At 45.0% G+C, this 14398-nt stretch overlaps 1 protein-coding gene across 3 annotated transcripts in view; it reads right to left on the minus strand.

The window, feature by feature from the left end:
- The window catches only part of LOC139278615 (ATP-binding cassette sub-family C member 9-like), a 250863-nt gene that overhangs the window by 48404 nt on the left and 188061 nt on the right, over positions 1-14398 (minus strand). For all 3 annotated transcript variants that reach the window (XM_070897599.1, XM_070897597.1, XM_070897598.1), the window contains one exon: positions 559-628. In XM_070897599.1, coding sequence (XP_070753700.1) covers positions 559-628 — 70 coding nt within the window. The remainder of the gene's footprint in view (positions 1-558; positions 629-14398) is intronic.

Consider the following 14398-nt stretch of genomic DNA (forward strand, 5'->3'; position numbering starts at 1 on the left):
AGATTTTACCTAATTCCAACTTTCCTGATTCCAAAAAGGGCTTTTGTGGTCTTTTTGTGGGCAGGGTTCAGATGACATGGTCCATTTTAATTAAGGGCAAAGAGCTTCCCAAATGCCAGTACAGTTACATAGAAACAGGAGGCCATTCAGTCCCTCGAGCCTCTGCCACCATTCAATTAGATCATGGCTGATCTGTATCATAACGCCATTTTCCTGGCTTGGTTAGGCCCAACGTTCCCTACAAACTGTGTGGCCTCGCCGCCCTCTGCCGATACCCACTCAGCCTGGGACCGGCTTTTGCAATGTTAAAATTAGCGCATGCACGAAACTATGAATGGGCCCACATCCCCTTAAAGGGGACGTGCACCCCAAAAAGATTACGGAACATTGGTTATGCCCCTTTGTTGTGGACTCCACCACTAGAGGAGATAGGGTAGATAGAGAGAAACTATCAAATCCTTTAAACGTCTTAAACACCTCAATTAGATCACCACTTAATCTTTGATACTTAAGTGATTACAAGTCTACGAAACTTGTCACAATACTTAACATCCATACCTGATCGATAATGTTTGTGTCAGCAGAAAAACGATTGAGGATTTGGCCGAGAGGTGTTGAGTCAAAGAATCTAAAAAAAACAAAAAACAAAGCAAAGACCACACAAGTAATCAAAGAGAAGTTGAAAGCGTCGATGAATTGTAAATAGGCAGCATTGAAATGTATGAAACCCTGTCAAAGCAACAATATTTACAAAGTGAAAAATGTAGAATGTTAACATTGAACATAAGAACATAAGAAACTAGAGCAGGAATAGGCCATTTGGCCCTTTGAACCAGCTCCGCCACTCAATAAGATCATGGCTGATCTTCAGTTCCAACTCCACCATCCCAGTTCCTCTGAAAGTTGGTTCTGTGACGTCAGTTTCAGAAACACCTGATAAAGATTTTGGAATCTCTCTTACTGTGATGAGATGCAGAATTGTCATTGAACTGAAATATACAGCCAGACAAATATTTTAGTTAAAACATTTATATATACCTTAAAGCCAGGGCAGGAAACTGGAAGAGCGGATTGCAATGAAAAGGAAATGTGGGCGGGTTCTGAATGGGCAGGTGATCCGATGGTGGCCTACCATCTTGGCTTTGTGTGATAGTGTAAAATGGGCGATAGCGAGTTGGCAGCCCATTTAGACCTCTCCCCGTTTTAATTTCTTTTGACTTCGAAGGGGAGAGATATAAAAGGGGCTGCCGACTCACCATTTCCCGTTATACACAATCTACCTGAAGTGATGAAGATTAAAATTACCCCCCCCCCAGTTTTGACTTTTGTATCTCCTTTTAAAAATAATAACCAAGCTCTGCTGGAGCTAGAAATATATGCACTGAGATAGAAATTGGTATGCGTTGCCCCCTTTTTTTGGGTGTAAAACGGGCACAATGCTGACAAACGCAGCAGTGAGATGACCTGTGCCCAATCTGTACGTGTGTTCGGGCCACTGCCAAATTGGTTGGGCCCATTTTATATTTAGGCGTCTCAGGAGGTTGCCTAAAAACTGATGTTAGGCCCCATGCATATGTTAATGAGGGGCAAACGCCTATATATGGGCACCTCTGGGAGATTTGCCGGGCCTGCCCCAAATAGGATACTTCAGTGGACCCTAACAAAAGGTAAAGTTAATTTTTTTTAAATGTTGAGCCAGGAGGAGCAGGAGTTCTCCCGTGACTCCAGAGTCCTTGTGATCGCGCACCTCTCCCCTACATTGTGAGTTTTAGCCCTTCCTTCGTGGGACTTAGCTTCCGGCCACTGACAGCGAGGCAAAGGGCCCAACATTCAGCCTCTCCAAGCTGCGTGTGGAGCTGTGAATGGTTCAGACAGATTGCCCAAATAATGATAATGAGGCCTGTGGACCAATTTCAGGCTGGCCTCAGGCCTCCAGTTGGGGTGTATACCGACAACCGTAACTCATTTCCCCCCACCCACCATCTTAGTGACGCAGTCCTTTGCTACTGTTATTTCAGCAAGAAAATCTTTGCAAAGAATAATAAAAACAAATCAATGAGCAACAACAACAATTTGCATTTATATAGCGACTTGAAAGTTGTAATATCCCAAGGTGCTTCACAGGAGTGTAATCAGGCAAAACTTTACACCAGTCGAGGAGGCGGGAGCTCGGAGCAGCGCGAGTCCGGGGTCGGCGAGAGGCCTATAAAGGCCAGCGGGAGTCGAGCAGTTCGAGCAGTCAGTCGAGGAGGCGGGAGCTCGGAGCAGCGCGAGTCCGGGGTCGGCGAGAGGCCTATAAAGGCCAGCGGGAGTCGAGCAGTTCGAGCAGTCAGTCGAGGAGGCGGGAGCTCGGAGCAGCGCGAGTCCGGGGTCGGCGAGAGGCCTATAAAGGCCAGCGGGAGTCGAGCAGTTCGAGCAGTCAGTCGAGGAGGCGGGAGCTCGGAGCAGCGCGAGTCCGGGGTCGGCGAGAGGCGTACCGGTGCAGCTACAGGGAGAAGGCAAAGATACAAAGGTGACGTCACAGCCTAGGGGGTAAGTGATTGGCTGGTGATTGGTGAGTAGTTTTTCTTTTTCTTCTTATATTGGTCAGTAACTTTTAACATTGTTATTACCAGTTTAAGTGTATCTAAGGGTTAAGACATGGCAGGAGAGCTCGGTCGGGTGTTATGCTCCTCCTGTACCATGTGGGAACTCAGGGACACTTCCGGTGTCCCTGACGACTACGTGTGCGGGAAGTGTGTCCACCTCCGGCTCCTGACGGTCCGCGTTACGGAATTGGAGCTGAGGGTGGATTTACTCTGGAGCATCCACGATGCTGAGAATGACGTGAGTATCACGTGTAGTGAGTTGGTCTTACCGCAGGGAAAGGGTCCACAGCCAGATAGGGAATGGAAGACCAGCAGGAAGAGTAGTGCAAGGAAGGTAGTGCAGGGGTCCCCTGTGGTCATCCCCTGCAAAACAGATACACCGCTTTGGGTACTGTTGAGGGGAATGACTCATCAGGGGAGGGCAGCAGCAGCCAAGTTCATGGCACCGTGGCTGGCTCTGCTGCACAGGAGGGCAAGAAAAAGAGTGGGAGAGCGATAGTGATAGGGGATTCAATTGTGAGGGGAATAGATAGGCGTTTCTGCGGCCGCAACCGAGACTCCAGGATGGTATGTTGCCTCCCTGGTGCAAGGGTCAAGGATGTCTCGGAGCGGTTGCAGGACATTCTGAAATGGGAGGGAGAACAGCCAATTGTCGTGGTGCACATTGGTACCAACGACATAGGTAAAAAAAGGGATGAGGTCCTACGAAACGAATTTAAGGAGCTAGGAGCTAAATTAAAAAGTAGGACCTCAAAAGTAGTAATCTCGGGATTGCTACCAGTGCCACGTGATAGTCAGAGTAGGAATCGCAGGATAGCGCAGATGAATACGTGGCTTGAGCAGTGGTGCAGCAGGGAGGGATTCAAATTCCTGGGGCATTGGGACCGGTTCTGGGGGAGGTGGGACCAGTACAAACCGGACGGTCTGCACCTGGGCAGGACCGGAACCAATGTCCTAGGGGGAGTGTTTGCTAGTGCTGTTGGGGAGGATTTAAACTAATATGGCAGGGGGATGGGAACCAATGCAGGGAGACAGAGGGAAACAAAAAGGAGACAAAAGCAAAAGACAGAAAGGAGATGAGGAAAAGTGGAGGGCAGAGAAACCCAAGGCAAAGAACAAAAAGGGCCACTGTACAGCAAAATTCTAAAAGGACAAAGGGTGTTAATAAAACAAGCCTGAAGGCTTTGTGTCTTAATGCAAGGAGTATCCGCAATAAGGTGGATGAATTAATTGTGCAAATAGATGTTAACAAATATGATGTGATTGGGATTACGGAGACGTGGCTCCAGGATGATCAGGGCTGGGAACTCAACATTCAGGGGTATTCAACATTCAGGAAGGATAGAATAAAAGGAAAAGGAGGTGGGGTAGCATTGCTGGTTAAAGAGGAGATTAATGCAATAGTTAGGAAAGACATTAGCTTGGATGATGTGGAATCTATATGGGTAGAGCTGCAGAACACCAAAGGGCAAAAAACGTTAGTAGGAGTTGTGTACAGACCTCCAAACAGTAATAGGGATGTTGGGGAGGGCATCAAACAGGAAATTAGGGGTGCATGCAATAAAGGTGTAGCAGTTATAATGGGTGACTTTAATATGCACATAGATTGGGCTAGCCAAACTGGAAGCAATACGGTGGAGGAGGATTTCCTGGAGTGCATAAGGGATGGTTTTCTAGACCAATATGTTGAGGAACCAACTAGGGGGGAGGCCATCTTAGACTGGGTGTTGTGTAATGAGAGAGGATTAATTAGCAATCTCATTGTGCGAGGCCCCTTGGGGAAGAGTGACCATAATATGGTGGAATTCTGCATTAGGATGGAGAATGAAACAGTAATTTCAGAGACCATGGTCCAGAACTTAAAGAAGGGTAACTTTGAAGGTATGAGGCGTGAATTGGCTAGGATAGATTGGCGAATGATACTTAGGGGGTTGACTGTGGATGGGCAATGGCAGACATTTAGAGACCGCATGGATGAATTACAACAATTGTACATTCCTGTCTGGCGTAAAAATAAAAAAGGGAAGGTGGCTCAACCGTGGCTACCTAGGGAAATCAGGGATAGTATTAAAGCCAAGGAAGTGGCATACAAATTGGCCAGAAATAGCAGCGAACCTGGGGACTGGGAGAAATTTAGAACTCAGCAGAGGAGGACAAAGGGTTTGATTAGGGCAGGGAAAATGGAGTACGAGAAGAAGCTTGCAGGGAACATTAAGGCGGATTGCAAAAGTTTCTATAGGTATGTAAAGAGAAAAAGGTTGGTGAAGACAAACGTAGGTCCCCTGCAGTCAGAATCAGGGGAAGTCATAACGGGGAACAAAGAAATGGCAGACCAATTGAACAAGTACTTTGGTTCGGTATTCACGAAGGAGGATACAAACAACCTTCCGGATATAAAAGGGGTCAGAGGGTCTAGTAAGGAGGGGGAACTGAGGGAAATCTTTATTAGTCGGGAAATTGTGTTGGGGAAATTGATGGGATTGAAGGCCGATAAATCCCCAGGGCCTGATGGACTGCATCCTAGAGTACTTAAGGAGGTGGCCTTGGAAATAGCGGATGCATTGACAGTCATTTTCCAACATTCCATTGACTCTGGATCAGTTCCTATGGAGTGGAGGGTAGCCAATGTAACCCCACTTTTTAAAAAAGGAGGGAGAGAGAAAACAGGGAATTATAGACCGGTCAGCCTGACCTCAGTAGTGGGTAAAATGATGGAATCAATTATTAAGGATGTCATAGCAGTGCATCTGGAAAATGGTGACATGATAGGTCCAAGTCAGCATGGATTTGTGAAAGGGAAATCATGCTTGACAAATCTTCTGGAATTTTTTGAGGATGTTTCCAGTAAAGTGGACAAAGGAGAACCAGTTGATGTGGTATATTTGGACTTTCAGAAGGCTTTCGACAAGGTCCCACACAAGAGATTAATGTGCAAAGTTAAAGCACATGGGATTGGGGGTAGTGTGCTGATGTGGATTGAGAACTGGTTGTCAGACAGGAAGCAAAGAGTAGGAGTAAACGGGTACTTTTCAGAATGGCAGGCAGTGACTAGTGGAGTGCCGCAAGGTTCTGTGCTGGGGCCCCAGCTGTTTACATTGTACATTAATGATTTAGACGAGGGGATTAAATGCAGTATCTCCAAATTTGCAGATGATACTAAGTTGGGTGGCAGTGTGAGCTGCGAGGAGGATGCTATTAGGCTGCAGAGTGACTTGGATAGGTTAGGTGAGTGGGCAAATGCATGGCAGATGAAGTATAATGTGGATAAATGTGAGGTTATCCACTTTGGTGGTAAAAACAGAGAGACAGACTATTATCTGAATGGTGACAGATTAGGAAAAGGGAAGGTGCAACGAGACCTGGGTGTCATGGTACATCAGTCATTGAAGGTTGGCATGCAGGTACAGCAGGCGGTTAAGAAAGCAAATGGCATGTTGGTCTTCATAGCGAGGGGATTTGAATACAGGGGCAGGGAGGTGTTGATACAGTTGTACAGGGCCTTGGTGAGGCCACACCTGGAGTATTGTGTACAGTTTTGGTCTCCTAACTTGAGGAAGGACATTCTTGTTATTGAGGGAGTGCAGCGAAGGTTCACCAGACTGATTCCCGGGATGGCGGGACTGACCTATCAAGAAAGATTGGATCAACTGGGCTTGTATTCACTGGAGTTCAGAAGAATGAGAGGGGACCTCATAGAAACGTTTAAAATTCTGACGGGTTTAGACAGGTTAGATGCAGAAAGAATGTTCCCAATGTTGGGGAAGTCCAGAACCAGGGGTCACAGTCTGAGGATAAGGGGTAAGCCATTTAGGACCGAGATGAGGAGAAACTTCTTCACCCAGAGAGTGGTGAACCTGTGGAATTCTCTACCACAGAAAGTAGTTGAGGCCAATTCACTAAATATATTCAAAAGGGAGTTAGATGAAGTCCTTACTACTCGGGGGATCAAGGGTTATGGCGAGAAAGCAGGAAGGGGGTACTGAAGTTTCATGTTCAGCCATGAACTCATTGAATGGCGGTGCAGGCTAGAAGGGCTGAATGGCCTGCTCCTGCACCTATTTTCTATGTTTCTATGTTTCTAACCAAAGAAGGAGATAATAGGACAGGTGAGCGAAAGCTTGGCTTGCCAACTCTGACTGGATGTATTCCTCTTGGGGCTGAATGACGTACTCCTGAGCCTATGTTCCAATGCTGTAAGGATTTCATAATTTGATAAAATGGCTGCCCTGCCGTGCCAGAATTTAAAATGACCTTTAATTAAGTTGTTAATCTTAATTAAGCAGCAAATTCACAGAGGCTCTGACTGATAGGATTTGGGGGTTGCTGGGGGAGGTGCGGATAAATCAACAAAATATAAGTTTAGATGCAATGTGGATGGAGAAAAGTTTCCAACTGAAGAGATCTTGATGCAACTTCTACTTTCAAACGTTGTATGAAGGACAGCGGTTTGAAAACTTGCTAGATTCTTGGACGTCAGTTTAAGACTCACAATGTTTAAATGGCCTGCATCTGCTGTGGTGAAGGATTCTTCGCTAATTATTCCAGTGTCTCCTGCCAAGCCAGTTACTGATTGCAGCAAGAGCCTCCCTCGACTCACTCTGAATGTTCCAATTTACCGGGGCGAGGTACCTTTAACTTTGCCGGAAGTGGAAAACGGGCAGTGTCGGATCATCAGCCCGTTCTCCACCCCACCCAACTTGAATGGAAAAGAAACTCGGGCGGGCTGTCTAACGGACAACCGATCTGCTATCGCCAATGTTCTGCCCAGGCCAAATCTGAACATTATCTATCACCCGCACTGTGTTAACAATTGGTTGGAGCTGATTTTCTCTGACCTTTTTGCAGAACGTCCTTTCCCTGGGTGCAAAGTTCAGGGAAAATGGGAGGAGACCCCATTTTATCATTAATGGCCAGGACAGGGATACAAGCACTCCTGGGCCAGGACACTTTGGGTGCACTGCTCCTGGGCTCGGGATCATTTACTTGCACTGGTCCAGGACACAATGAATGCACTGCTACTGGGTGTGTTGCATTGTAGAGGCACATGCTTGAGATAAGATGTTAAAGAAGAACATAAGAACTAGGAGCAGGAGTAGGTCATTTGGCTCCTCGAGTCTGCTCTACCATTCAATAAGATGATCTTCGACCTCAACTCCACTTTCCTGCACTATTCCCATATCCCCTGATTCCCTTAATACCCATGTTGAACTGAGATGACTGCCTGTTACACTGTAATGCTTTAGGTGGATGTTAAAGATCCCACAAAATATTTGAAGAAGAGCAGGGAGTTCTCCCAATTTCTTATCTAACATTCCTTCCAAAGCTAGAATTAGCTGGTTATTTTTTACAATGATCTTTGTCTCCCCTATTTAAAAAAAGGAGGCAGACAAAAAGCAGGAAACTATACACCAGTTAGCCTAACATCTGTGGTTGGGAAAATGTTGGAGTCCATTATTAAAGAAGCTGTAGCAGGACATTTGGAAAAGCAAAATTCGGTCAGGCAGCGTCAGCAAGGATTTATGAAAGGGAAGTCATCTTTGACAAATTTGCTGGAGTTCTTTGAGGATGTAATGAACAGGGAGGATAAAGGGGAACCAATGGATGTGGTGTATTTGGACTTTCAGAAGGCATTTGACAAAGTGCCACATAAAAGGTTACTGTACAAGATTAAAGTTCACGGGATTGGGGGTAATATATTAACATGGATAGAGGATTGGCTAACTAATAGAGAACAGAGATTCGGGATAAATGGTTTATTCTCTGATTGGCAACCAGTACCTAGTGGGGCGTCGCAGGGATCAATGCTGGGGCCCCAACTATTTACAATCTATATTAACGACTTCAAAGAAGGGACTGAGTGTAACGTGGCCAAGTTTGCTGACAATACAAAGATGGGAGGAAAAGCAATGTGTGAGGAGGACACAAAAAATCTGCAAAAGGACATAGACAGGCTAAATGAGTGGGCAAACATTTGGCAGATGGAGCATAATGTTGGAAAGTGTGAGGTCATGCACTTTGGCAGAAAAAAATCAAAGAGCAAGTTATTATTTAAATGGAGAAAGATTGCAAAGTGCAGCAATACAGCAGGACCTGGGGGTAATTGTGCATGAAACACAAAAGAATAGTATGCAGGCACAGCAAGTGAATAGGAAGGCCAATAGTATCTTGGCTTTTATTGCAAAGGGGATGGAGTATAAAAGCGGGGAAGTCTTGCTACAGCTATATAAGGTATTGGTGAGGCCACACCTGGTATACTGCGTGCAGTTTTGGTTTCCATATTTACGAAAGGATATACTTGCTTTGGAGGCAGTTCAGAGAAGGTTCACTAGGTTGATTCCGGGGATGAGGGGATTGACTTATGAGGAAAGGTTGAATAGGTTGGGCCTCTACTCATTGGAATTCAGAAGAATGAGAGGTGATCTTCTCGAAACGTATAAGATTATGAGGGGGTTTGACAAGATGGATGTAGAGAGGATGTTTTGACTGATGGGGGAGACGAGAACTAGAGGGCATAGAAACATAGTAACATAGAAATAGGTGCAGGAGTAGGCCATTCGGCCCTTCGAGCCTGCACCACCATTCAATCTGATCATGGCTGATCATGCAACTTCAGTACCCCATTCCTGCTTTCTCTCCATACTCCTTGATCCCTTTAGCCGTAAGGGCCACATCTAACTTTCTTTTGAATATATCTAACGAACTGGCCTCAACAACATTCTGTAGTAGAGAATTCCACAGGTTCACAATTCTCTGAGTGAAGAAGTTTCTAATCATCTCGGTCCTAAATGGCTTACCCCTTATCCTTAGACTGTGACCCCTGGTTCTGGACTTCCCCAACATCGGAAACATTCTTCCTGCATCTAACCTGTCCAATTCCGTCAGAATTTTATATGTTTCTATGAGATACTCTCTCATTCTTCTAAATTCCAGTGAATATAAGCGTAGTCGATCCAGTCTTTCTTCATATTTCAGTCCTGCCATCCCGGGAATCAATCTGGTGAACCTTCTCTGCACTCCCTCAATAGCACTTCCTCAGATTAGGAGACCAAAACTGCACACAATACTCAAGGTGTGGCCTCACCAAGGCCCTGTACAACTGCAGTAAGACCTCCCTGCTCCTATACTCAAATCCCCTCGCTATGAAGGCCAACATGCCATTTGCTTTCTTTACTGCCTGCTGTACTTGCATGCCTATCTTCAATGTCTGATGTACCATGACACCCAGGTCTCGTTGTACCTCCCCTTTTACTAATCTGTCATCATTCAGATAATAATCTGCCTTCCTGTTTTTGCCACCAAAGTGGATAACCTCACACTTATCCACATTATACTGCATCTGCCATGAATTTGCCCATTCACCGAACCTGTCCAAGTCCCCCTGCAACCTCTTAGCATCCTCCTCGTAGCTCGCACTGCCACCCAGCTTAGTGTCATCTGCAAACTTGGAAATATTATATTCAATTCCTTCGTCATTAAATCATTAATGAATATTGTAAATAGATGAGATCCCAGCACTGAACCCTGCGGCACCCCACTAGTCAATGCCTGCCATTCTGAAAAGGGCCCATTTATTCCCACTCTTGGCTTCCTGTCTGCCAACCAGTTCTCTATCCATGTCAATACATTACCCCCAATACCATGTGCTTTAATTTTGCACACTAATCTCTTGTGTGGGACCTTGTCAAAAGCCTTTTGTAAGTCCAAATACACCACATCCACTGGTTCTCCCTTATCCACTCTACTAGTTACATCCTCAAAAAACTCTAGAAGATTTGTCAGGCATGATTTTCTTTTCATAAATCCATGCTGATTTGGACCGATCCTGTCACTGCTTTCCAAATGCACTGCTATTACCTTAGAATAAGGGGACGCCCATTTAAAACAGAGATGAGGAGAAATTTCTTCTCAGAGGGTTGTAAATCTGTGGAATTTGCTTCCTCAGAGAGCTGTGGAAGTTGGGACATTGAATAAATTTAAGGCAGAAATAGACAGTTTCTTAAACGATAAGGGGATAAGGGGTTATGGGGAGCAGGCAGGGAAGTGGAGCCGAGTCCATGATCAGACATGATCTTATTGAATGGCGGAGCAGGTTCGAGGGGCTGTGTGGCCTATTCCTATTCCTATTTTTTATGTTCTTATATTCTTAAAGTAGCTCACTGTACGTGAAGCAGTTTGAGAAATTTCTCAGCGATGTAATCACGCATTATCAAGGGAATAATGGAGGCATGTGAAAAAGGAACGGCAGTAGTCATGGGGGATTTTAACCTACATATCGATTGGTCAAATCAAATCGCAGGGGGTAGCCTGGAGGAGGAATTCATAGAATGCATACGGGATTGTTTCTTAGAACAGTATGTAACAGAGCCTACAAGGGAGCAAGCCATCTTGGATCTGGTCCTGTGTAATGAGACAGGAAAAATAAACGATCTCCTCGTAAAAGATCCTCTCGGAATGAGTGATCACAATATGGTTGAATTCGTAATACAGATTGAGGATGAGGAAGTTGTGTCAGAAACGAGCGTACTATGCTTAAACAAAGGGGACTACAGTGGGATGAGGGCAGAGTTGGCTAAAGTAGACTGGAAACAAGGAATAAACGGTGGCACAATTGAGGAACAATGGAGGACTTTTAAGGAGCTCTTTCATAGTGCGCAACAAAAATATATTCCAGTGAAAAAGAAGGGCGGCAAGAGAAGGGATAACCAGCCGTGGATAACCAAGGAAATAAAGGAAAGTATCAAATCAAAGACCAATGCGTATAAGGTGGCCAAGGTTAGTGGGAAACTGGAGGATTGGGAAAATTTTAAGCAACAGCAAAGAATGACTAAAAAAGCAATAAAGAAAGGGAAGATAGATTACGAAGGTAAACTTGCGCAAAACATAAAAACAGATAGTAAAGGCTTTTACAGATATATAAAACGGAAAAGAGTGACTAAAGTAAATGTTGGTCCCTTAGAAGATGAAAAGGGGGATTTAATAATGGGAAATGTGGAAATGGCTGAGACCTTAAACAATTATTTTGCTTCCGTCTTCACAGTGGAAAACACAAAAACCATGTCAAAATTTGCAGGCCACAGGAATGTGGGAAGGGAGGACCTTGAGACAATCATTATCACTAGGGGGGTAGTGCTGGACAGGCTAATGGGACTGAAGGTAGACAAGTCCCCTGGTCCTGATGAAATGCATCCCAGGGTATTAAAAGAGATGGCGGAAGTTATAGCAGATGCATTCGTTATAATCTACCAAAATTCTCTGGACTCTGGGGAGGTACCAGCGGATTGGAGAGCAGCTAATGTAACGCCTCTGTTTAAAAAAGGGGGCAGGCAAAAGGCAGGTAACTATAGGCCGGTTAGTTTAACATCTGTAGTGGGGAAAATGCTTGAAACTATCATTAAGGAAGAAATAGCGGGACATCTGGATAGGAATAGTGCAATCAAGCAGACGCAGCATGGATTCATGAAAGGGAAATCATGTTTAACTAACTTATTGAAATTCTTTGAGGATATAACGAGCATGGTGGATAGAGGTGTACCGATGGATGTGGTGTATTTAGATTTCCAAAAGGCATTCGATAAGGTGCCACACAAAAGGTTACTGCAGAAGATAAAGGTACACGGAGTCAGAGGAAATGTATTAGCATGGATAGAGAATTGGCTGGCAAACAGAAAGCAGAGAGTTGGGATAAATGGGTCCTTTTCCGGTTGGAAATCAGTGGTTAGTGGTGTGCCACAGGGATCAGTGCTGGGACCACAACTGTTTACAATATACATAGATGACCTAGAAGAGGGGACAGAGTGTAGTGCAACAAAATTTGCAGATGACACTAAGATTAGTGGGAAAGCGGGTTGTGTAGAGGACTCAGAGAGGCTGCAAGGAGATTTGGATAGGTTAAGCGAATGAGCTAAGGTTTGGCAGATGGAATACAATGTCGGAAAGTGTGAGGTCATCCACCTTGGGAAAAAAAACAGTAAAAGGGAAAATTATTTGAATGGGGAGAAATTACAACATGCTGTGGTGCAGAGGGACCTTGTGCATGAAACTCTTTTTGGAATCCCAAAAGGTTAGTTTGCAGGTGCAGCAGGTAATCAGGAAGGCAAATGGAATGTTGGCCTTCATTGCGAAAGGGATGGAGTACAAAAGCAGGGAGGTCTTGCTGCAACTGTATAAGGTATTGGTAAGGCCGCATCTGGAGTACTGCATGCAGTTTTGGTCACCTTACTTAAGGATATACTAGCTTTGGAAGGGGTACAGACACGATTCACTCGGCTGATTCGAGAAATGAGGGGGTTACCTTATGATGATAGATTGAGTAGACTGGGTCTTTACTCCTTGGAGTTCAGAAGGATGAGGGGTGATCTTATAGAAACATTTAAAATCATGAAAGGGATAGACAAGATAGAGGCAGAGAGGTTGTTTCCATTGGTGGGGAAGACTAGAACTAGGGGGCACAGCCTCAAAATACGGAGGAGCCAATTTAAAACCGAGTTGAGAAAGAATTTCTTCTCCCAGAGGGTTGTGAATCTGTGGAATTCTCTGCCCAAGGAAGCAGTTGAGGCTAGCTCATTGAATGTTTTCAAGTCAAAGATAGATTTTTAACCAATAAGGGAATTAAGGGTTACGGGGAGAGGGAGGGTAAGTGGAGCTGAGTCCACGACCAGATCAGTCATGATCTTATTGAATGGCGGAGCAGGCTCGAGGGGCTAGATGGCCTACTCCTGTTCCTAATTCTTATGTTCTATGTTCTTATTATGGAATTAGGAACATAAGAATTGCCAGATGAAACAAGACCAAGGTCCATCCAGTTAGCCTTCCACCTTCCTTGTAGATGCAATGCTAATGAAGTTGGAAATGCAAGTTTTTTTATTTCACCCCTATATGTCATAATGTTCCCATCATTTCTCACACGTACCAGTATACAATCACAGCTGAGAAAGAAAGACGGACATTTATATAGCGGCTTTCACGACCACCGGACGTCTCAAAGCGCTTTACAGCCAATGAAGTACTTTTGGAGTGTAGTCACTGTTGTAATGTGGGAACCGCGGCAACCAATTTGCACACAGCAAGCTCCCACAAACAGCAATGTGATAATGACCAGATAATCTATTTTTGTTATGTTGATTGAGGGATAAATATTGGCCCAGCACACCGGGGATAACTCCCCTGCTCTTTCTTCGAACTAGTGCCATGGGATCTTTTACGTCCACTTGAGAGGGCAGACAGGGTCTCAGTTTAACATCTCAACTGAAAGACAACAGTGTTGCACTCCCTCAGCACTGCACTGGAATGTCAGCCTAGATTTTTTGGGATGCGTCTATTTGTACCAACTGAAATGCAGCCATTTCTCTGATTGGCTCTCCAGTACCTATTACTGATTGATCCCCTTGGAGGATAAGCCACCCCCTGAAGTTTCTCTGGAATGTGTGGACAGAACCTCCCAGCCTAACTCTGCATATTGTAACATGATCCATTTTGACTTCAGAAGTCAGAAAAGACATATCCATACCCTAGCCTAAGTGCCTTACCCCAGCACAAGTGCATTACCTTACTCCTCCCCAACCCCCCACAACTCCCCCAACCCACCATAATTGGGGCATTGCGTACAGATTGTTAACAGGTTTACTGGGTATGAAGTAAATAGTCATCATCATAGGCAGTCCCTCACAACGAGGCTGACTTGCTTTCACGCCAAAAAGGAATGAGTTCACAGGTGTTTCAATGAAGGACCTAATATTCCAGATCCCGAACTACATCTTGGAGGGTGGAAGATGCCTGTGCGTGGATTTTTTTAACATGGGGTGGCCGTTGCA

The sequence above is a fragment of the Pristiophorus japonicus genome, chromosome 13 (genome assembly GCF_044704955.1).
Source record: "Pristiophorus japonicus isolate sPriJap1 chromosome 13, sPriJap1.hap1, whole genome shotgun sequence".
In the NCBI taxonomy this organism is placed as follows: domain Eukaryota; kingdom Metazoa; phylum Chordata; class Chondrichthyes; family Pristiophoridae; genus Pristiophorus; species Pristiophorus japonicus.